This window comes from Penicillium mononematosum (assembly GCF_028829835.1).
Source record: "Penicillium mononematosum strain IBT 11891 chromosome Unknown utg000003l:1.0-8172316.0:1.0-8177699.0, whole genome shotgun sequence".
Taxonomy (NCBI): domain Eukaryota; kingdom Fungi; phylum Ascomycota; class Eurotiomycetes; order Eurotiales; family Aspergillaceae; genus Penicillium; species Penicillium mononematosum.
Genome location: NW_026643273.1, coordinates 2823252 through 2845578, shown reverse-complemented (window position 1 = coordinate 2845578; position 22327 = coordinate 2823252). Strand labels below are relative to the sequence as shown.

Sequence of the window (22327 nt, the reverse complement as noted above, 5' to 3'; positions counted from 1 at the left end):
TGCTATATTGTATATATGTATTGGGTATTATGAAGGACATCTCTGTAAAGCCGAGACCAACTCCTATAAACTGTAATAGCTCCCGGAATACCTAGGTAGGTCTACAACTCATACAAGCTTAACAAGTAAGAGGTGGTAGGTGCACCAGGAATGCCGGCATACCTACCAAGTTGAGGTTTCAACAAAAGTCCACTCGGACGAGAGTGGACCAGAGTACATTATCCGGCTCTGGATGCATCGAATGCATTCCAAGAATGTTCTTTTGGCGGTGAAAATGCCCATTCGGGCGATAGAAAGCGCCATTCTGGTATGTGGTGCCTGGCGGGATATCCCTAGAGGGTAAGCCGAAGCGCAGATCCAGTTGGAATTGTTCATGTGAGCTTGAAAAAAAAGGGTAAAAAAAGAAAGGAAAAGAAAAGGAATACGTACTCCATTGTATGTACACGATGTACTTCCTTAAAGGAGAGAGTATCCTCGATGAACACGTACTCTGTACTCCCACACTTCTATATCCGTACCCGTGAGTCCCCAACAACAGGCTATAACAGGCTATATATACACAAAACCTGTCCCAAGAGACTAACCCACTTTTTCCCCGCGCTCAAAGACCCTCAAATCCAATCCGAGAGCTTCTCACTGGCGTCGACTAGGTTAAGAGTCTTGGAATCTCGGGAGCCTCGATATTCCCCATTGGCGAGTTCCCCTCTACTTGGAATTACTTGGAAGTACTTGGATACTTGGATTTGGAGAAACATTTATACCCTCCCCAAATCCCCAGATCAAAAATCTGTGATCTTCTCTTCCTTTTTTTTTCTGGATTCCAAAGTCCAAAATCCCATATACAACATAATCCACTAAAGTCGAAACTGTCCACTTTTTGATCAACAATGCAGAGTACGCTCCACCCTCTCCAGATCTTCCCCACAAATCTGACCGTTTCCCAGCCAAACATTTCTTCTCTGACCCGAACCACTTGGTTCTCACTGCGCTTAACTCGCTTACCCTCACAAACCCATCTCTGGCCCTGGACCGACAGAACAAGATCATCTTCCGCCGTCCAGATGCGCCCCGCAGAGCAAACAAAGTCTCCATCGTAACCGGCGGCGGTTCCGGCCATGAACCCGCATTCGCCGGCTTTGTCGGCCAAGGGCTCTGCGATGCCTCGGTCGCTGGTACGATCTTTGCCTCGCCATCTGCCGAGCAGATCCGCAGAGCGGTGATCGATCGTGTCCCCACCGATAACGGCGTGCTGATCCTTCCCATGAACTATACCGGCGATGTGCTGAACTTCGGTATGGCGACGGAGAAATCCCGTGTTGCTGGTATCAAGACGGAATTCTTCGCTATCAATGATGATGTCGGTGTCGGTCGTTCGAAGGGTGGGAAGGTCGGTCGTCGCGGTATTGGCGGTGGTGTATTGATTCTGAAGATGGTTGGTGCTTTGGCTGAGGCTGGGTGAGTTCGATACGATCGCATGTTTTTACGTGCTATACTTCTTTTACCGTCAAATAAATACTAACATCTTCCGCAGCGGTTCCCTGGAAGACGTCTACGCTCTAGCCCAGCTAGCCAACGCAAACCTAGTCTCACTAGGATCATCGCTGGAACACGTCCACGTGCCAGGTCGCGGTGTTCCCGAAGACACGATCCCGCACGGCGAGGTCGAAGTCGGCATGGGAATCCACAACGAGCCGGGCTCACACCGCGTGAAATTCGACCTCGTCGAATTGGTCCAGGGCATGTTGCTCCAGCTACTCGACCACAACGACCCAGACCGCTGCTACGTGACCCGCAAGCCGGAAGACGAGTTCGTGCTGCTAATCAACAATCTTGGCGGTGTCAGCCCGCTCGAGTTGGCCGGTATCACGGACGAAGTCTATCGCCAGCTCAAGCGCGATTACCAGGTTAACATGGTCCGCGTGATCCAGGGCACTTTCCTGACTAGTCTGAACGGCCTCGGATTCAGTATCTCGCTGATGAAGCTGGTTGACCCGGGCCTCGGCGTGAAAACCACTATGCTTGAGCTGCTCGATGCACCGGCTGAGGCGGTCGGCTGGTCTGCGCCCATCAATACCTCTACCTGGGAAAAGAACCTGAACGCGGACCCGGTTGAGCTGAAGAACTCCAATCTAGCTGAAGACATCCACAGCAACCTACAGCGTAAGTTTCTTTTCCCATCACATCAACCCCCCTCCATCTTCTCCAATATCCAAAACTAACCAACAACAGTCGACCCAACCATCCTCAAGAAAGTCCTGGGCGCCGGCCTTCAGCGCGTAATCAACGCCGAACCCGAAGTAACCCGCTACGACACAATCGTCGGCGACGGCGACTGCGGCATCGGCCTAAAGCGCGGCGCCGAAGCCATCCAAAACCTCCTCAACGCAAACCCACCCCTAACAAGCGACATCGTCGGCACGGTAGCACAAATCGTAACCGTCGTCGAGAACGTCATGGACGGGACATCGGGCGCGATCTACGCAATTTTCCTCAACGCACTCGCACACGGCTTACAAGCACAGGACACATCCTCGCCAACGCCCATCACGGCAGAGATGTGGGCGAAGGCGTTGAAGTCTTCTTTCGCGGCTTTGGGGAAATACACGCCTGCCAAGCCCGGTGATCGGACGCTTATTGATGCGCTTGCGCCGTTTGTGGATTCGTTGCTTGAGACGGGGGATGTTAGGGTTGCTGCTGCGGCGGCGCAGCAGGGGACCGAGTCTACGAAGGCTATGAAGGCGAGTCTTGGGAGGAGCGTTTATGTTGGTGGGGAGGGGGAGTGGATTGGGAAGATTCCTGATCTGGGGCCTTTGGGTTGTCGGAGTTTTTGACCGGCCTTGCGGAGAGTCTTTAGGCGTGGGATGATTGGGTGTGATGGATGTGTGGTTTTTGTATTCATAGCGACATGCCTGGCCACCCTGTTTCTTTTTTTCTTGTTCATGGTTGTGTCTTGATATAGCTTGATATGGTCATTTATGATAATGATATTATTATTCGGTTGATACATTGGCTGTTTTCAGTGCTCAGTAGGTGGCGAAGAATAAGCTATAATATTTACCTCTGGGGCTGGGGTTAGATGAGCCCTAACATGCAGGAGTGAGACATTTCACGATGAAGAGAACGGAGGGAAATATGGGCAAGATCTATGAAGGTACCTAGGTAGCCTACTAGCTTACGATCTACCGAGGTTTGATGAAATCTTTCTATAACATTCATTCCTAACCAGCTCTGCTCCAGGTTGACGCCGCCCGAGGATTCCCTCTACAAAAAAGACAGCGGGTCTAGCAGCCCGCGCAAAGAACTGAACGCCAACAGGTTTTTTTTAGTCCATATCCCCGAAGATCAAAAACAAGACAAGATCAATTCAGAATAATCTCGTGCATGCACCGGTTACCTTGGGATAAGGAACCATACCAATCAAGACAGTGGTAGCATCGGTCAATTGTGTTCTGGCGGGGACCAGAAGCAAGGGAGGAAAAGCGGGATGTGAGGGGGAAAAGAAAAAAAGGGTATCGAGATCGATTACATGATGACTCGCCCATGGAAATTGTTCACGGGTCTGAGATGCTGTGCAAATAGCAGGATATCGACCACCCCGCAGATCGAAGATATCAAGATCATGTCAACGTGGGGATCGAAGTGTGCGAGAGGAAAATGTGATGAGTCGCTCAGCTGAGCAGGATGAGGATGACAGAGTCGCCGCGAAGGAACCTAGAGACGAGGCAATAAGGTTAGGCTGCTTCAATGATAGAACAGAGTGACAGAGATCCGTTCACGGTGTGGTGTACGTACATCTTGCTGATGAAACGGTCCTTGTTCACACCCTTGCCCTTGGCACCCTTCGGCTTCTCGGTCCACATCTCCTTGACATTCTCAAGAACCATGTTGCAGTGTCGGTCAAAAGCCTTGACACGGGCCAACAACTTGCGGTTGTTTCGGCAGGAAATCAGGACCTGGGTGTGAGTGCGGGTGGCGGTCTGCAGGAGAGACAGGGGACCAGCGGTGAGCTCGTGCTCCTCGACGAGAGCGACCTCATATTCTCTGTTAAATGCAAGATGCAAGATTAGTTTTTTTTTCTGATGTATGTACTTTGCGCAGCTTGCGTAAGAATGTGAAGATGTCGGTCGCAAAGTTTCCGAGATGCGGGCGTCGTAGGCAAACCCCGCAAGCCCGAGAATCAGGCAGAAACTCCGAGGTCAAGGGACCACGGATTACTCAGAATGAGAAAGAGCGCATGGGAAGGGGGGCAAATTCAATGTAACGGGTGGACGTACGTGAGCTCGCTCTTCGGCTTGTTGAGAAGGTCTCTGTTTGGCTTGTTAGCCGATTGGTCATAGACAGAGCTATGAGTCATTGATAGAGTAACATACTGAATCTGGGGTTCGGGAACGGCTGACATGGTGGGCATAAAAAGGTCGTTGAGGTCAAGAGATGCCGTCGATGCAGCTGACAGTTGAAGTTGGCGGAGAGCTCAAGTCACGTGCAAAATTCTCTCGAACACCTGAGGAAAAAAAAAATTAACACCTTACGATTCAGGCACTTATTAGAAATCAGGCACCAATTCCCAGCCATTTCCCGAGGTCGCGATTGGCTGCAGTCACGTCGCGTCACGCTTGTTTGGAGATCTTTCGAGATAGCTTTGACCCGCGCATGCAAGGCTTCTTAACTTCATCCCTTCCTCACTTTTCTCTCTTCCACTTTTGTCTGCTCGCGCAGAGCTAGTGGAGAGACTATTGCTGGTGATTCCTGTTTAATTGGTAAGAATTGGCTTTTCCTTTTCTGGTGCCTACGCTTTCCCTCTAGGACATGCAAATCAATAGCTAACATTCCAGCCCTGCAGAAAAAAAGACCCCTCCACTACCTCCTCCTGCATAACCCGTCTATTCTCCCGGTCGACGAGATCCCAGATATGCACTGCTGATCGGCTGGCTCGCTAATACCTCCTGGTTCATTCCCGATCTCGAGTGAAAGGGCTGTCTTTAATCCTCTCTCTCTCCCCCTCTTTCTACCTGTCAACATTCTCGAACCTCGTTTCTCATACCTTCGATCATACTGAAGGATTCTTGGCCTTCTATCCTTAATTTCAACCCCAGAATTTGATCCACCATCTTGCATGGTGGGCAAACAAAGTCTGATGAGATGGAATCTCAGGACGGTATCGATGTCCGCCCTATGAGGCGTATGTTTCCCACTACTGTTCTAATGAGGGCAGTTGAGTAGCAACTAATCATGGTTATCCTGCAGTGAAAGTCCTTTACACATTCGACAACGAAAATAAGACCAATTGCCTGGCTCGGTGGCCACACGTGCTTGACATCCAAACAGCCTTTCTGGACGAGAACACACCGGTTGGAGTAATCGAGTTGAAAACATGCATCCAGGCAATTGTCTCTGCTAGGTTTGACTTCCTTATCCCCGGATGGCCATAATAGCATACTTACGCATTTCCTTGTTCAGCCCGGAGCTTGTCGGTCAATTAGGAAAGGATTATACCGTCTATGCCTACGACTATTCCGAATTCGAGACCCCTCTTGTCGGCCAAGGCATGCTTTCTGCGGTGCTGGCCACCTTCTCATCGACAACCGAGACACCCAACCAACAGTCGAAGACCATGATTACTGGTCGAGTTTGCAAGAGCCCTCTCAGTGGTCTCTTCTCCAAAGGTGCTCAAGAGACGTTGGAGGTCAAACTTCGGCTGGTGCCTGTCCCAACCGTCACTCAGAGTGAGTACTTTGCCAGGATGCAGAAGCATCGGGAGTTGGCTAATGGCAATTCAGGCGACTTTGACACACAATCATGGGCAAGTTTTGTTCGTCAAAACCCCACCCTCCTGGAATCCTCAAGAAGCCAAAGCCATAACGACAACGTCGGATCTCCGATACATCAATCTGGGATTGAGAGATTCCACCAGCTCTTGAGCGAAGGCTCCACGCCACGAGAGTTCGCTACATTCCACCACAATGGATCGGTCCGTTCGGTATCGCCTTCACACTCATACGCCGGCAGTCGAGTGTCAACACCTGGTGGATGTCGAACGCCAGCTCACCATCAGTCTTACCCCAAGCAGAGTATCCCCCATAGCGATATGATTCGCCCGTCCTCAAGCGCCTCTATGCGGGACTGCGACAACCAGACTCAGCTTTCACACGTCTCACAAAGCAACATTCGAAGAGGGTCTATGCAGTCAGGATACGGAAGTGGTGATGAAGAATCAACGGAGGCCCCAGCCAGGAAGAGGGCCAAGGTGTATCAAGCAAACTGGCCCGGGAAGTCAGGCATGAACATCGAAAGACAACCGAGTTCGCTTCGGGTTGCAGCCAGCACGGCGGCCTCTGTACGAATCCACCGCCCAACCCCGGTGAACCCTGCTCTCACGGCCGAGCATTCCCACGAAGAGCCCGTCCGTCCACCCACCCCCATATCTCGACCATCTGATTTCCCCCGTCGAAGCCGACCCACGGGCAGTTTGTTGCGGGAGTCGTCCAGCATGAGCATTGCCTCGTGTCCTGCTGAGTACACTTCTCCGTACTGTATGAGCGATGATATCCCTACCACAGACGCTGGCGGTCCCTCTCCTGAGGATAGTCGCTACCAGGGTCTCTTTGAGCCATCCTTCAACATGCCATCATCACCTCCAGTTTTCGATAGCCGGTTGCCCAATAGGTCAAGCCCTGTCTTGCCTACGATGTCTCTGGACAATGACTCCGGCTTCATGAGTGCAGGACCGGATGAAATCATGGACGATGAAACCGTTATTCCCCTAGATGACCCCAGAATGGAAGTGTCTCGTGGGATAACCCGGGACAAGTGCTCTGTTCGAGCTACCGTGCAGGCAAGCTCTCCAGTGAGCATGGTTAGTGCTGCCCAGGGAACCAACAATGATCCTCTTCCCGTCGATGATAATCCAACGGAGCAAATTGCAAAGCAAGCGCCGCAACCGATATCTCGTGCTGCCCCTTCTCGCCCCGCGCAATCCCGTCCCGCATCCCGTCCCGCCACAGCTACCGCATCAAGACCTTCTTCGAGCTCTGGCGCGCAAAGATTGGCACCCAAACCGCTCGCCCCGGCGCCACAGATCTTCCACAATGAAGTTCCCCAACTGTTTCGCGCAATCCCTGCCAGCGACCCCATTATTCCTCCTCGCTCTGCTGGGCCTTTGGATGTTACTTTCATGCCGTGTGAGACAGCTACTTCCAGTACTAAGCAGTCAAAGCAACCGTCGAAGCCAAAGTCAATGCCGAAGCAGGGAGCCAAGCCAGTTCCCAAAAACATCAAGGCACGTCTGGATAATGCTATTCTCAACGGCTTAATCCCGCCGTATTGCGAGAATTGTGGCTCCATCGAAACCGCCAGCTGGCGGAGAGCCTGGGTCAAAACGGTCAAGGGCGGCGAGAGCCTTGCAGAAGATATGATGAAGTCTTCCCCCCATGCTCTATTGGGAGGCGGTGGACCGAAACGCCAAGGGTGAAGTGCAATGTTTCAAGATCTACAAAAAGGCTCTTGAGCAGGACGATAATGATTGGGATCAGATGACCTTCTGCAATCCTTGTGGTTTGTGGCTCCACAAATTCAAACAAATGCGCCCGGAAGACAAATGGACCAAGCCAGGAGCCCCAAAGCCGGCCAAAAAGAACAACAAAAAACGTCCTTCGAGGAACCGCGGGGAGGGCCAGACCAAGTCCTGTCCTGCTGCCAGAACTCGCAGTAAGGCCGCACCGAAGAAACCTTCGGCTTCCTCTCCAGCACCCACTGAGGCGTCTTCTGTTCATCCTGACGGGGAGACTCCCCAAATGGATGACGACGATGATGGCGAACCGGATTATTCGCCTAACGAGTCTCCTCGAGGCACCAGTGCCGAGTCGGAAGGGACGTTCGATACCCCAGGACGCCGTTGGTCCAAGGAGGACGCCAGGGAGGTTATCGCACGCGCCACTAAGTCTAGCCCCACGAGCCGTGCAAAATCCCGCTCTGCTCCGATGACAGATGGCAACAGTCACACCCCCAAGCCTTTGAGAAGGTCACTTTTCCAAAATTCCCAGAATGATGGGCCTCTGAAGGAGCTTGATTCTTCTATGGTGAACAGCTGCTCTCCACGCCGCAGCCCTCGCATTGCCTCCACGAAGGATGACAAGCCGGGTCAGCTGAAGGAGAACCTTGCACCCACCCCGGGTGATGACCTCGATGATCTGTTCGAAAGTCCTTCCATTGGATTTGATTCAGCAAGCCCTACCCCCTCGACGAAACCCGCGGATCAACGCGATTGACAAGCGTTTGTCTTTCCCTGCGAACTCTCCAAGCCTCAACAAACGCAAGGACCTAGGCTCGGTTATGTCTCCAGCTCGACTCTCCGCAGAGCGCCTGCAGCGTATCCAATCAATCCACGGAAGTCCTCAGTCATCATCGCGGCAACAGAAGTCCCCGGCTAAACAACAGTCTTTGGCACCACAGCCTGCCAACAACAGTCTTCCGGAAACCTTCCAGTCTCTTGATGGCATGATGCTCGATATCTTTGATGACGCCGACAAGACTGATGCTTTCTTCGACATGGAGAACGACAAATTCGCCGGTGACAACTGGGCGGAGTGGCTTCCAACGGACTACGTCTCCCCTGCTGGATCCTGCGAAACTCCTGCCAACGAGTTGCTCAACGCTCTCTTCTCGGACAACCCCAATGAGAAAGACAGCTTCAACCCCGACCTTCTCCCTTTCAATTTCAACGATGTTGTCATTCCCGACTCCGGCTTCTTCAGTTCGGATGCTCTCACCACCGATGTATCCAAGAGCCAGCCCGAAGGCCAATAGGCCACCTCCCTTGTCTAAGACCGGGAGCTTTACTACATGTCAACTCAAACATGCTTGCTTCTTTGATTTTTTTTATTTTATTTTTGCTGTTCTTTAGCGACGGCGTTCGGTTTGTGGGTTGATCTCGTTGCATACAGGTAACGGATCCTGACTTCGACCTTGAGATTTATGGCCTTTCCTTATTTGTTCAAACTGATGACCTGGAGTATCCTTGAAAGGACTCTGATACTTCATTCGCTGTGCCTTTTGGTGGGTGTATTCCCCTGAAACGGAAGCGGTGATACTAGTTAGCAGGGATAATATGATAAATATCCTTCCTATGTAGCTTTTATGATAGTACGAAATACTAAACCAAATAAAAAAAAAACCCATTATAAACACATTCTGGCTAATACATGGGGGTGTTTCATCACATCCTCTTTCATCGGAGAAGTAGTCACTTAGATAGTCAAATACATTCCCACCACCCACGTACTTGAGTTTAGCTCAATGTAAAATCTTGAATTGGGAGAAGCTTAGATCATAACCTCATATGTACCTAGGTAAAACGCAAAAGCCGGGGAATCACAGTAACAGCATCGACTTCCCAGGCCCGGTTGAACAGATACCCGCTCCATAGTCTCTAAGGGAGGGTACTGATAATGTCACAACGACTAGACAAGGCTGTCCTCATGGTCTTGCATTTCAGCGTCCGAGACTCGGACAGAGTCCAACCATTCTTGAGCCTGTATATTCCAGACTCATACCAGACTCAAGACAAACCCCTCAGTAAAACGACCATATATTCAAATCCCGCAACTCACGACCCATTACTCGTAGAAGATAGACTTGAATTTATGCGTAGCATTGACGACATTCTCATAGATCTTATAATCTATAATAGCCATACACACAAGTCAGTCTCAAGGTCAATTAACCTCGCAGAGGAAAGGCATTCAACATACCGCAATCAGCTGGGTCACCCCACTCCGTTGAGCCAAGTACACGGAGTCCGTATCCCTAGACGTAAGCATTAGCCTCCACTCCACATAGCTATGAAGGCCGGAATTCCCATATTAAGGCTGAATCTCTCCGGGACTGGTGTTGAACATACCTGTCCACCCTCTAGATCAGCCACCTTCCCCACAACCTCAACCAGCTTCCCGACTTGCAAGCGCGCATCGGACTTCAGAATCAGCGTAACATCGCCATTGTTGCCGCAGGTGAGTGTGCCGGTGCTCCCGTGGAGCGCGGTGACGGTACCGAGTATACGAACGGTGTTCGAGCTAGCGCTGGAGGGGTGGAAGGCGTGGAGGTGGGAGGGGAGGATGCGGGGAGTTTGGAGGGACATTTTTGGGTATTGGGAGTTTCCTGACTCGGGCTGGGAATTCGGGATTTGAATGTGTTTAGGGTGGTGTTCGTCTGTGATTGATGCTGGAGAATCGAATCGGCGGGGATAAGTCAGGTTGATCGACGCGAGGCGCGGAAACGCGTGGTCACGTGGTGATTAAATAGTATGGAATGGCTAGGTGCAGTTTTTGAGCTGGATATCTGGCAACACTATGTGGACGTGACTTTAATTTGGAATTTGGCTCTGGGTTACTCCGAGAGAGGAAAAGTTACCCAGGTATAATAAATCCGTCTCTGAGCTGACGCAGTCAATTCCCCTTCTGCCTTTCTGTAGCTTCTTGATATCATCACGTGATCGCATATCAATCTCCAGTAAAAGCTTCAGCCGGATACGTCAATTCAACGAGTCCACACCACACCGTACTACGGAGCAGCCCTGGCACAATTTCCTGGCGTTGAACTGCAAACCAGGTAACGGAGCTCTACATATCTCTACATAACCGACATACACCCTCCTTCCACACTCATCACATCCGACCACAATGCCTCCTCCGCTCCCCTCCTCACACCGGGGAATGACCAAGAACCCCGTTAGGCCTGCCCGCTACCGTCCTGGAAAAGCTGTCGCAGAGGAGCCCTCATCCGAGGAAGAGGAGGAAGAAGAGGAGGATGACGAAGCTGAACGCGAGGCGCGACGAGAACAAGAGCGGCGCAGACGAGCCGAGGCACTGCGCCGAGCAAAAGCGCCCAAAGCGAGCTCATTCCCAGCCTCTGCAGTAGCAGCCCAAAAAGCCGAGGAGGACGATGACGAGGAAGGGTTCGTCACCGAAGAAGAAGATGACAAGCCTACACCCGCACCCGCACCGAAAGCAGTACCGCACCCTACGACCGACGATTTAAAACCTACTGCGGCTACATCCGCCCCGGAGAAGGACGAAGAAGAAGACGAAGAAGAGGAGGAAGAGGAAGAAAGCTCTGAAGAGGAGAGTAGTTCGGAAGACGAAGCACCGCGACGCATGCTCATCCGACCAACCTTCATCAAAAAAGACAAGCGCAACACAGCCACACCAGCCGGACAGACAAAAGCCCAAGCGGACGCCGAACGCGCAGCGGAAGCCGAAGCACAGCGCGCCGCCCAGCGCCAAGAAAAAGCCGACCAACTAATCCGCGACCAACTGGAGAAAGAAGCGATAGCACGCTCGAACGCCAACCGCGCCTGGGATGACGACGAGCTCGTCGAAGCCGAAGACGAAGAAGCCATCGATGACACAGACGGGCTAGACCCGGAAGCCGAGAAAGCGGCCTGGACACTGCGGGAGCTGAAGCGCGTGCAGCGCGCGCGCGAAGCGATCGAAGCGAGCGAGAAAGAGCGCGAAGAGGTCGAGCGTCGGCGGAACCTTACGGCTGAGGAGCGCGAGCGTGAAGATAGCGAGTTCATCGCGAAGCAGAAGGAGGAGCGTGAGGCTACGCGCGGCCAGACGGGCTTTATGCAGCGGTATTTCCATAAGGGGGCTTTCTTCCGTGGGGATCTTGAGGCGGAGGGGTTGGATCGTCGGGAGCTTATGGGGGCTCGCTTTGAGGATGATGTCAATCGTGATACGTTGCCGCAGTACATGCAGGTGCGTGATATGACGAAGCTTGGGAAGAAGGGTCGCACGCGCTATAGGGATCTTAAGTCCGAGGATACGGGGCGGTTTGGGGATGGGTTGGAGAATAGGAGGAGGAGGGATGGGCCTCCTGTAGGTGTTACGGATGAGAGGTTTATGCCTGATCGTCGTGGTGGTGGTGATGATGGGGATCGCGGACCGACGGGTGCCAATGCTAGTGTTGTTAGACCACGGCATAGGTCGAGGTCGAGGTCGAGGTCGCCTCGGCGAGACCGGCGTGACGATAGAGACTCGGGTCGGTTCGAGCGCAGTCGGTCTCAGGGAGAGGCGGAAGCGGAGTCCGTCGCCCTATGATGATCGGGAGAAACGTCGGCGTGTGGAGAGTTCGTGATCATCCAGTGGTGAAGGTGACAGTGTTGATATCCTGCTTGGATGTTGGAGTTACGGCGCCAGTCTATCACGAGGTGCATGGTGGGATCTACTTCTGGTAGCTGAATCTCGAGCAACCAATGTGCCAGTACTCTTCTGTGTATGTACATATACGTAATATAACATATCCTCTCCTGGAGGAATTGTATTGTATGATATCTGCTGGCCGACAATCAAAGACTTCTGCACATGATCCACAGCAGATTGCAAGAACAGTTAAGAAATCCACCGTCCAGACTTGTACTTGCATGACTCGTGAAGGGAATGCCGGTGCCACCAAAGAGCCGCAGACTAAGGGCTGCATAACCACCCCATAGCATTCCAAACGCCATATATCTACCACGCTAACAAGCACACATCAATCAGCCTGCAACCTGCCAGCCACCCGGCAACCCGAAATGCAAATTCATGAATTATTTAACACCCGCCCTCTCAAGCACCTTCTCCCTCTCCATAACCGGATCCCCAAAACGAACCAAGAACACCGTCCGACTCAGGCCAGAGTTCCGTGGGCTGGTTATGTGCCGAGACCTTCGTCTCAAAGCCACAGCCATCACAGACACCCTCGATAATACCGGCAACATAAGCAGCGCAGTTGAGCATGCTCATATCACGGGGCGCGCTGATATATGTGTTGACCATCGGGTCGTTATCGGTGATCATGTATTCGTTCGGAGTGTCCGGGGACACGGAGTGCTCGAGAGCATCTGCGGCGCGGCCGAAGAGGAGGCGCCAGAGGGGTCCGTGGATGAGGTGCAGCAGGGTTATGATGCGGAGGGGTCGGTTTGGGGGTGAAGAGGAGGTGGAGGAGCTTGAGAGGGCGGAGGAAGAGGTTGAGGTTGAGCGGTAGAAGAGGAGGTCGAGGAGGCGGAGGCCGAGGGGGTAGCCTTGTTCGTTTAACCTAGATGGAGGGGTCGTTAGTTATGCTGCCGGGCAGGTATATGGTGGTAATTGGCTTGGGAGGGCTGGGAGAACATTCCAGGTCTGAATCGGGGGATTGTGTCTTACCGTTTCTCGAGATCTTGGATACCTGTTACTCTTCGTTGAGCATATGTGACCATCTCCCCAAATAGAAAGGCGAAGCTCGCCCGGCTAAGTTCTGCATTACGACTCCGGTTCAGGTGGCGGTCGTAGATGGTCTTGCGATTGGAAGGTACACGTAGCCCAGGGGACTGTTGTGATAGCTGGGCTTGTGTTTGCTGTGTCTGTGGTCTGTCGGTCCCTGGGGCTATGCCGCCATTGCTGATGGACTGCATCGTGGCATGTCGAGGTGGTGCCGCCATGGGAATGGCGTTACAATTTGGATCCGAGTCGACGAATATTAATTTGAGAGCTTGCGGATCTGGTCAAGTTATCTATGGGAGGTTTGGAGGTTTGGGGTCAACAAGTGGATGCGGTACGGCGGAGCACAACTCCCTAGGGTGCAATCCTGCGAGATTTTATTCTTTTATGATGAGAGAACTACGATCTGGGCTCTGAAATACTATGAAAAGACCTGATTTAAAAGAGATTTGCAGATAAAACTGTCATTCATTTGATACGAATATACTATATGTTCTAACTGTGGGGACCTTCACACTCCCGACACAGTACATCACTTGGAATATCCTGTAAGCCGAGTAGTGCTAAGCAGCAACGAGCACTTGCAGCCAGTGCAACTAGCTATAGAGCCAGGCACTGGAAACTGCGAAGCGATAATAATATGTATGATATCGACGATCGAGCGTTTTCGAGCAAATCCTGTTACTGAGAGACAATTAGCAACCGTCTCGACTGCAAAAAGTTGAAATGCAAAGAATTCATAGAACAGCCAAATATTTCTCAGACATCCAAGGAAGATATTCCGCTCAATGCCGCCTTGATTGGGTTCAAGCGACGGCTAGCGTGGAAACTGCGAATGTAGGAAGAGTTTCATCATCGAACGGCGCAAGGCCGTTGGCTGGAGGGAATGCAATCCGAAAAAATAGTCGTGGACTTACCAGGTCAGTGAAGAAGAGAGTATGTGAATCTGTTCACATACACTCCTGAGATTGTCGGGCTATTGGATTTCAAAGGCAACATTAAGACTTTGAACCCAAGTTGGTTGAGGAAAGGAAGAAGAATTTTCGGGCCGGGCGATGGGCTTTTATAGGGCCAAGTGGAGCTGCAGCTCCTAGCGGGAAAAAAAAAAGAGTGTCCACTTGGAAAAAAAGAGAAAGCAAAAGAAAACATAAGAAAAGAACAAATGGGAATTGGAGATAATTATTAGCTAAAAGAATACGGAGTAAAAAAGATCATCTTCTTATTTTCTTAAGAGCTCATCCCAGGTCATATCGTCTTCCTAGATTCTGATAAAACCATATACGCCCATAAATGAATGAACCACCCAGTGGCTGTAAACCAAAGCAAACCAAATAGACACCAAATATGCTCATGAAAGAGGAAAGGGAAGAGGAAGAAAGAGTCAAAGGTCATACCGAAGGATTCCCTCCAGCTACTTGAAGCTCTTCTGCTTTTGTCGCGAATTCCAATTCAAAGTTTTGGAAATGCTGTGCACCCAGCCCTCACCCTGCCCACCGGGAGGCAAGACATTGGCAAAGGGATATCTTGATGCCGACACGGTAACATAGTCACCGGGATGTAACTCAACCCTAAAGTTTCTCAGTCAGATAACAGACCCAAGCGTCAAGCCAATGCCGAGGGGGTAACAATGGCTTTATATAACAAATGTGACAAACTCACCTCTCTCGACCATCAAAGCTAGCCCATGAGCTCGTGCGCGCATCGTACGGCACACCCATGCGCAAGACAATGGTGTCTGGCAGAATAATCGGTCGGAAGGACAGCGTGTGGGCGCAGATGGCTGTAACAAGGATGACGGGGTTTTCTGGATGTGAAAGAGAGCCGCCAGCGGCGAGGTTGTAAGCAGTCGATCCGGTTGGGGTAGCAATGCAGATTCCGTCAGCGAGCAGGGTGGTGAAATGCTCGTCGTCCCCGAAGAGTTCGATTTGAGACATGGCTAGCGAAGATTGGTTAGCTGGGTGCCTGTTTCTGTCGTGATACCTAACATGTAACACCGAGTGGAGAATTCGCAATCGGAAATCAGAAATTGGAAGACATACTTGGGTTTGGCCCCCGGTCGAGAACTACGTCGTTGAGAATCTCATATACTCGGTCCGGCGCGTGTGTCAATGTGTCCTCCCCTTCCTCCCCGATCAATTCCTCAACCAAGTCGCGACCTGATAGAGAGCGCGCGTGCGGGTCTCTTATTCTCGCTTTGCTGCGCATGATGGTGCATTCGAACCGTAGCCGTAGGCTGACGAAAACGCCATCCCGGAAAGCACTATCGAGGCTCTTCTGGTAATCCGCAAAGTCGAAATTCGTCAAGAAGCCCAATGAGCCCAGCGAAAAGGAAAGTACGGGCGGCACGATGCGCTGGAACAGCCAGCTCGTGTATAGAACGGTTCCGTCTCCGCCGAGCGTAACCACAAAATCAAACAAATGCGGTTGTTCTTGCGCAAGCTTGGGATCCCAGTACTTGAGTCGGCCCTCGGCGGAGGGCTCGTCTTGTACCAGCTGCAACGCACCGAAGTCCGGGTGCGTCTCGAGTCGGCGCTCGACATAAACCACGTACAGTGAGTCTCTGTCTTTGGAGAGTAGCCACCTCGTCACCTTTCGAGTCAGGCTTACCAGTGACTCGTCCTGCGCCTTGCTGACCACAAAGACAGTCTTCACGGTGAGCTTGAGCTTGATGCTGCCCAGCTTCTTGGATAGTTTGCGCACATTCCAGGCCATATCTGATAGCTGTCTCTTCGTAAGATGGCGGGATTCGATGATTGTGGGTATCGGTTTGTTCTCGCGGTCGACCACCAGTTGCTCTGGCTCGAGACCTTCCGTATTTGTCACGGGTTGAGCCTCGTCCTCGTTCGATGTCTGTATCTCATCTTCTGTGTCTTCTGTGTCTTTCAGGTGTTGTGGGGGTGCGGTCCACTCGCTCGCAATAAGGTTGTGGACGTAGCAGGCAGTCGTCGTATCATCCTGAGTTAGGTGAGGTTGGACCCTCGGCTTGTCCATCGTGACAAGGGAGGATTTGCGTCGGTGGTTGGAATCGGGTAGAAGTACGACCTGGGTAAGGACATATACTTAGTATAAGACTATCAAGGGAGTCAGTCAAACTGCTTTACCTCTAGATGATGCTGAGCCTCTGTGTCGCTTGCCCCTCCATTTTTCTATGATGGTATTGGTCAGTCACTGCAATACCCCAGTCCTGGCATCTATTAACACTTACTCCATCCGTAGCTGCCTTATCCATCACGCAAAAGTACTGGGATTTCCCTTTTGGTCACTTTGTCATGGTTGAGGTTGTCCGGGCCCGAGATGTTGGCGGCACCAAAGCAAGTGGGGAGCTATCTCTGCCCACCGGCGCTTCCTGCACCGCAAACAAAAAATCAGGGTATTGAGGTATCTTTTGTATGGATTTCCCATATAAAAGGTACTTGTACATAATCTCAATTTTTCTCCACCCTTGAACTAGCTAAAGAGTAAGAGTATGAAACAGACACCTTGTACGCTATATGCATCTTCCTATATCTTCCTTAGCTATCCCGCAGGACAAGATAATCTATGCTATATCTATACTGTGCTAAAGTATTCTTTGTATGGCTTGCCCATACAAAAGATACTTAATTCCTATGGGGAGCACTGGGAGCGGTGGGCTTGGCATTATGACGTCGGTCCACGTTGGAAAACAGCTATGTATGAGGAAATCTCGTAGATTTTCACGCTTGACTCACATACTTTACATCGAATTCTTCATCTCTCTCAATGCCGCCATCACATCCACAGGGTCGGTCTTGCCGGTTACCTTTTGGATCTCGGGGTCCTGTGTGTTCTCAATGAGCAACGGCAGATACAAGCACAAAGGATAAGGAACTTACATTGACGCGCATGAACACATTGTGGAGCTAAAGGTTCGTCAGTCTCAGTCAGATGTGTCACTTGGGTCCAGCTCTTACCTTCTCGTCGCCGATAGTGAATTTCCCTTGTGTCTGCTTGTTCTGGTCCGCAAATGCCTGGAGCTTCTTAATAGGCTCTGTTTGCGAGACCGCAATGCAGAACTTGACGTTGGCCTTGGTATACTCATGGCCAGGCTAAAAAGAGTCAGTATGAGGCTCGTGTCAACAAGAAAAGACAACCCTACATAAACCTTGGTGTCATCTGGCAAAGCCGCGAGGGTCTCGTTCAAGGCCTTGTGCATCTCCTTGGCATTTCCTTCAAAGAATCGGCCACATCCTGGATTTAAAATTAGTCTATGGTACTCCCTTGACAGATGTGAGGATCCAAAGATGATACACATACCACCAATGAAGAGAGTATCGCCTGTGAAAACAACACGCTGGTCTCCATCTTGCATATAGTAGCAGATGCTGTCTTGCGTATGACAGGGAGTATGCAATGCCTTCACTGAGATACGGTCTCCGATTTTGAATTCCTCACCATGCGCGGGAGTCTTAGTGACAGACGCGCAGTCCTTGCCACCAATGACTTGAAGGCCCTTGAATTGTTTCAACTGGAGCAAATGTTAGCTCGAGTTAGCACCTAATAGCTCGAGAATCTATACATACAATGTCACCATTACCACCAGCATGATCCCAGTGGCTTCAGCAAATGTTAGCAAGCTTGGATTATTGTTCTCTTGTACCGGCCCATGGAAGTTCCACATACTGGTGAGTGTTAACAATGGCCGTCAGGTCAATCTTGCCAGAAGCAATCTGAGACTTGAGCTCCGGTGCAACCCTGCAATTCCACGTAATCAGTTCAGTCCATGCAGTAGTTTGATATGATCTAAAGATGCAACTCACTCCGGAGGGTTGGCCGGATCAATAATAACGGACTGCTTGGTCGGCTCGTCTGTCACAAGGTAGGCATAGTTGTTTCCCTTCCCCGTCCCTGTAGAATTGACCTAGAATAAGCAAATATTCCTGCAATATCCCAAGATTGCCACTGTTGATTGGTAATATATACGACGGGACTGGAGCATCAACATACACATAGGAATTGATTGGATATGCATGGCTCTGATTTGTGGCCTGAATAGAGGTGAGCTATTTCCGAATAATTGTGTCCTTAGAAAGTTCATCACCAACGATGAATGAAAACAGTGAGGGGAGCTCGAAAGATGTACACACGCCAAACGGGTGGAGCTGCCGGGATTACCAACGTCATCCGGAATAACTATTTTCCACTTTAGCTCGACAGCTTTTAGTAATGCCACCGCTTTTGATTGGTTGCTCGTAACTACGTAGCGGTCTATATGGTATATGAGATTGCTTTGGTCTCTATCGCTGCCAGCAGCGTATGTATTTTGTGAGTTGGAGACATCCCCATCTAATTACTTGATACCACGCCCAAAGGTCGACTGTCCCATTTCTCCAGGAACCCCCATCCATGTTCCAGCAGCTTTTCCGAGAGCTGTGATGGAGCGTATTGCGAGTCATTTCTAACATGTTTCGGTTTCGTGATTCGGTTCTTGGCAGCGGGACGAGCACCAAGAACTGGTTTGGGCTTGCTGGCGTGCTTCCTTAACTGGTCTCCCAATAACTTTGTCCAATGGTGTGGACTTTCATCGCAAGCTCGGAGAACATAGCTCTGCGGGCATGATTGCCTGTGGAACTCCCAGGCAGGAGATGTCAAGATATGCGCGATCCACAGATACAGTGCCTCGGAAGGCGCATCTGCCGATATATCGGTTGTGTTCTTAAAGGCTAGATCATTCACCAGATCCTCGGTCAAATGCCTCAAGAACGCAGGATGACTCTCTGCAACCCTTTGCAAAACCGGGTTCCATTCCTTGAATGTATCATTCATCGAATCTCCAAGGCTAGAATGTCACGGTCAGCATGTACTCCCCGACAAAGAATGGACCCCTGAAAACACAGCCGAGACAAAAGCAAAACGTAAAAAAGGGGAAGCAAACTCACTCCCGCCCACTAGGCACCAAGAACCCCCGCTCGAGCAAAACAGAAGACAAAAGCCTCGCCGCAGTCCCCGAAACATTACAAACCGAGACAAGCCGCATAGCGACCGAAACAGCCTGATCCCGCTTCCGCTTCTTGGGCACGGAATCCGCCGATGCGCCGGATAGAGGCTGCAGAGCGTCGCACAGGGCGGCCCTGACAGATGCACCGTCGTCATGGGTCAATGCAGGCGCACCGGAGTCGTCACCAACACCGGCCCAGTAATTGTCCCACAACCACTCGAGCGAGCGCTGCGCAGCTTTGCGCAGTACGACGAGCGACGGCGGCTCGCGGTGGGTTGCTTCGTGACGGAGTTCCACGAAAGAGGCTGGCAGGCCTAGGTCTGTGGCGCGCTGGAACATTGTTCGGCGAACGCCGTGGATCTTGGTGTCCACAAGACCGGTTACGAAGCTAAGGCTGGGCGTTAGTTTTTGAAGACGGAATATGTTATGTGAATGAGGGGGGTGTATGAATTCGAGACATCATCCCCACGGGCTTTTCTCTCCCATAAATGTAAAAACAGGATCAGGTACGGTTTAATACTCACCGACAGAAAGCTGCAGAATATGTAGCACGAATTGAGAAAATGGAATTCCTCTGCGCATCATCGTGGAGAATAGCATCTGTCAACAAGGCTGTAGCTTCAACATGGTGCGGTACATTGCCGCGTAGCTTCCAAGCTTCGACCTTTCCGACATCGTTAGCAATCCACATCCACAGCTGGGCACCACACTCATTCTGTCCCTCATGCACATGTAACATACCACTGCACAGCCGTGGGAACGCAAATCCGGTCCAGCGTACGTAGGCGGAGGATAAAACTCGTTCCGCACTTCCAGCAACTGAGACTTGGTTTTCCAAGCCGTGAAAATGACCTTTGCCATTCTCGGCGCTGAGTTTGAAATGAGAAATAGAAAATTAAATTCGACGCTGGATGGGTAACCTTTTGCTTGCTTGACTTTTCGTTGATAGCCTGCGAAATATTTCCGGGGGATTGTTGTTCCTTTGAGTAAGTTTTACCGAGGCTTATTTTATCCGCAGCCAATCAGAGGGCGAGTTTGTATACTTCGAGTCTTTGACATAATGCGACAATGATTTAACACCGTGAACTTAGGCTCAACTGAAGATGAGAATAATGAAAGGTAGCAAATATTGTGATAGATTTGTGTATCTGATTGTGCTCGAGTACACCTAAAGTAAATGTAGCTAGATGCGAGTCGCGAACCGCTCGTCCCAGGGTATCCTTGTGTATCCGACTCCGAAAAAAAGAAAAAGATGATGAAAGACAAACTCCACGCTATGCCGCTGTTACCGTAAGAAATGCGAAAGAAAAACAAGTAGAAAAATGAATCCTCCGCGGGGCAATCTTCTCAGATCCACCCATACCCATAGTTCATGCAGGGCTGATTGAAACTAGCAAAAGGCTGTGCAGCAGTCATGGGCTGCTGATCCGCATCATCATGGTCGAAGAAGAAAGACCGCTGGAGCAGATTCAGAGCTTGTCTGGGCTGCTGCTTGGAAGTGAAGTTCGACTGGCGAATGGTAGGCGCGGATTCATGGTAGGTGTTTGGTTGCTGGGGCAATTCCTGCTGCCCAATGATCTCGACCTCTGCGTCCTCCTCGCTGCCTTGTCTTCGTCGGATGGGGTGAATGTCTCTTCGAGCTTCAGGCCCTCGCCTGATTTGCTCTGCGGGGCTCGTGCCAGTGTTCCGTTGGGCTGGCTGTAGAGGCCCATGCCGACTAGTTCTTCTTCGCCCTTTCCGGTTTTCTTGGTCTCTGCGCTGGGCTGGAAGGGATTCTCGAATTGTTGAATGGGGAGAAAGTCCGGTGTTGATGGGCCACTCAGTTCACCTGGGGAGGGGACGCTGACGTAGCTTGGACATGTTGTCTCTGGTGGGGGGATGTTGGTGCCCATTGATAGCATGTCCAGGCTCCAGTTGTCGGAGGCCGGGTGCGACATCGTTGACATATCGGTGGACATAGTGGCGACATCCCATCCCATGGGGTCGACCTGTGAGCCAGTCATGAACCCCGGCGTGTGCTGTGGTAGTGGCAAGTCCTCCTGCATGGTTGGGTAGATAGGGAAGTAGTCGGGGAGAATGAAGGGTCGGCGGTCACAGGATATGACATGATGCCTTCACCGCCGTAGACGGCTGAGGTGAGGTATTGATCAGGCACGGCTCCCAGACCGGCATAGCTATCCGAAGGGAAATCTGAGATGTAAGGGTTGGAAAGACCCCGCGCTCTTGCGGATGAAGGATGCCAGCTCATCGGACGTGGGTTCCGGGCGGCTGAGGCGAGAAGGACTTCTTCCAGTGATGACTGATATTGAGTGGGCATTCCATGCATCACATTTTGATTCACTGTTGGGCGTCTCCTGGTTGCTGACGAAGGACTGTTGCCTGCACTACGAGGCTTCATGACGCGAGTGTGCCTCGGTCGAGGGAAAGCATGAGTTAGATCTTGCATGGTAGGCTGGCTATAGGAATCATTGTCTTGAAGCCATTGAGAGCCTGTTGAAGGGGGCTGATGTTGCCAAGAATAATTGGCCATATAAGAAACTGGAAAGAAGATGAAGAGAGGAAGTTGACTAAAGGGGAATCAAGTCAGTATATAGTCAATGGTAGACAGCAAAAATTAGCTTACGTAGTGGAGTGGTAGTTGAATAAAGAGTGGATGCGATAATAATAAAAAAGAGCCGATGCTCCCGTTCAGGAACGGGTGAGAGTATTTTAATTCCAGTGAAGATCCCGTTACTAGGCAAGGCAGGTTTATAAGGGAATCCAGGGAGCCCGGATCTACGATGCCACACATGAGATGACACGACGTTGACACTAACGAAACGAGAAAAAAAATTAAAATAAAAACCAGCTGGAACCGAATTCATGAAAATCAGGGCAGTTCCACCGTTTCGACCAGGGCCCATATGTTGTAGGGAATACTCCGGAGTGCAGCAAATAGCAGAGTGGGGGTGGGATCGGACCTGTGGGAACATGGAACATGCTTTTTGAGGCGAACATGGGGAAGAATAGAATAGATTAAAAGATTAAATAGGTATAATACATATGTCTAATATAGGTGTATAGTATGTATAGTGGGTATAGTCTATCGTATCTTATGCTAAAAGTCCAAATCGTCCAATGGATGGTCTCACACAGCCTAGAC

The 22327-nt window shown here is 51.0% G+C and overlaps 9 protein-coding genes across 9 annotated transcripts; 3 read left to right on the top strand and 6 right to left on the bottom strand.

The window, feature by feature from the left end:
• Nucleotides 1-887: 887 nt before the first annotated feature.
• Nucleotides 888-2831, top strand: N7519_006043 (uncharacterized protein; the record flags this gene model as incomplete). Its single annotated transcript, XM_057292819.1, has 4 exons — nucleotides 888-894; nucleotides 945-1455; nucleotides 1532-2160; nucleotides 2230-2831. 4 exons carry the CDS (start codon nucleotides 888-890, stop codon nucleotides 2829-2831), a joined length of 1749 nt encoding a protein of 582 aa, XP_057147630.1.
• Nucleotides 2832-3668: 837 nt separating this feature from the next.
• Nucleotides 3669-4399, bottom strand: N7519_006042 (mRNA splicing protein SMD2; the record flags this gene model as incomplete). The annotated part of the gene is made up of 4 exons (XM_057292818.1): nucleotides 3669-3711; nucleotides 3793-4041; nucleotides 4275-4307; nucleotides 4371-4399. The coding sequence occupies 4 exons, from the start codon at nucleotides 4397-4399 to the stop codon at nucleotides 3669-3671; spliced, it is 354 nt and encodes a 117-aa protein (XP_057147629.1).
• A 740-nt stretch (nucleotides 4400-5139) lies between these two features.
• On the top strand, nucleotides 5140-8802 carry N7519_006041 (putative GATA transcription factor (Ams2); the record flags this gene model as incomplete). The annotated part of the gene is made up of 6 exons (XM_057292817.1): nucleotides 5140-5179; nucleotides 5245-5398; nucleotides 5458-5723; nucleotides 5778-7317; nucleotides 7418-8169; nucleotides 8198-8802. The coding sequence occupies 6 exons, from the start codon at nucleotides 5140-5142 to the stop codon at nucleotides 8800-8802; spliced, it is 3357 nt and encodes a 1118-aa protein (XP_057147628.1).
• An 809-nt stretch (nucleotides 8803-9611) lies between these two features.
• N7519_006040 (putative ssDNA binding protein Ssb3) lies at nucleotides 9612-10132 on the bottom strand (the record flags this gene model as incomplete). The annotated part of the gene is made up of 3 exons (XM_057292816.1): nucleotides 9612-9676; nucleotides 9747-9801; nucleotides 9896-10132. The coding sequence occupies 3 exons, from the start codon at nucleotides 10130-10132 to the stop codon at nucleotides 9612-9614; spliced, it is 357 nt and encodes a 118-aa protein (XP_057147627.1).
• Nucleotides 10133-10673: 541 nt separating this feature from the next.
• On the top strand, nucleotides 10674-12092 carry N7519_006039 (microfibrillar-associated 1 family protein; the record flags this gene model as incomplete). Its single annotated transcript, XM_057292815.1, has 1 exon — nucleotides 10674-12092. One exon carries the CDS (start codon nucleotides 10674-10676, stop codon nucleotides 12090-12092), a length of 1419 nt encoding a protein of 472 aa, XP_057147626.1.
• Nucleotides 12093-12599: 507 nt separating this feature from the next.
• Nucleotides 12600-13450, bottom strand: N7519_006038 (trafficking protein particle complex subunit 5; the record flags this gene model as incomplete). The annotated part of the gene is made up of 2 exons (XM_057292814.1): nucleotides 12600-13068; nucleotides 13176-13450. The coding sequence occupies 2 exons, from the start codon at nucleotides 13448-13450 to the stop codon at nucleotides 12600-12602; spliced, it is 744 nt and encodes a 247-aa protein (XP_057147625.1).
• A 1190-nt stretch (nucleotides 13451-14640) lies between these two features.
• N7519_006037 (putative NAD+ kinase) lies at nucleotides 14641-18285 on the bottom strand (the record flags this gene model as incomplete). The annotated part of the gene is made up of 13 exons (XM_057292813.1): nucleotides 14641-14797; nucleotides 14889-15165; nucleotides 15269-16271; nucleotides 16331-16375; nucleotides 16984-17028; nucleotides 17084-17110; nucleotides 17162-17296; nucleotides 17347-17438; nucleotides 17505-17715; nucleotides 17771-17804; nucleotides 17871-17942; nucleotides 18008-18095; nucleotides 18195-18285. The coding sequence occupies 13 exons, from the start codon at nucleotides 18283-18285 to the stop codon at nucleotides 14641-14643; spliced, it is 2277 nt and encodes a 758-aa protein (XP_057147624.1).
• A 248-nt stretch (nucleotides 18286-18533) lies between these two features.
• N7519_006036 (rRNA-processing protein LAS1) lies at nucleotides 18534-20046 on the bottom strand (the record flags this gene model as incomplete). Its single annotated transcript, XM_057292812.1, has 4 exons — nucleotides 18534-19026; nucleotides 19127-19573; nucleotides 19710-19849; nucleotides 19927-20046. 4 exons carry the CDS (start codon nucleotides 20044-20046, stop codon nucleotides 18534-18536), a joined length of 1200 nt encoding a protein of 399 aa, XP_057147623.1.
• A 486-nt stretch (nucleotides 20047-20532) lies between these two features.
• N7519_006035 (uncharacterized protein) lies at nucleotides 20533-21583 on the bottom strand (the record flags this gene model as incomplete). The annotated part of the gene is made up of 3 exons (XM_057292811.1): nucleotides 20533-20789; nucleotides 20840-21224; nucleotides 21281-21583. The coding sequence occupies 3 exons, from the start codon at nucleotides 21581-21583 to the stop codon at nucleotides 20533-20535; spliced, it is 945 nt and encodes a 314-aa protein (XP_057147622.1).
• Nucleotides 21584-22327: the final 744 nt, after the last annotated feature.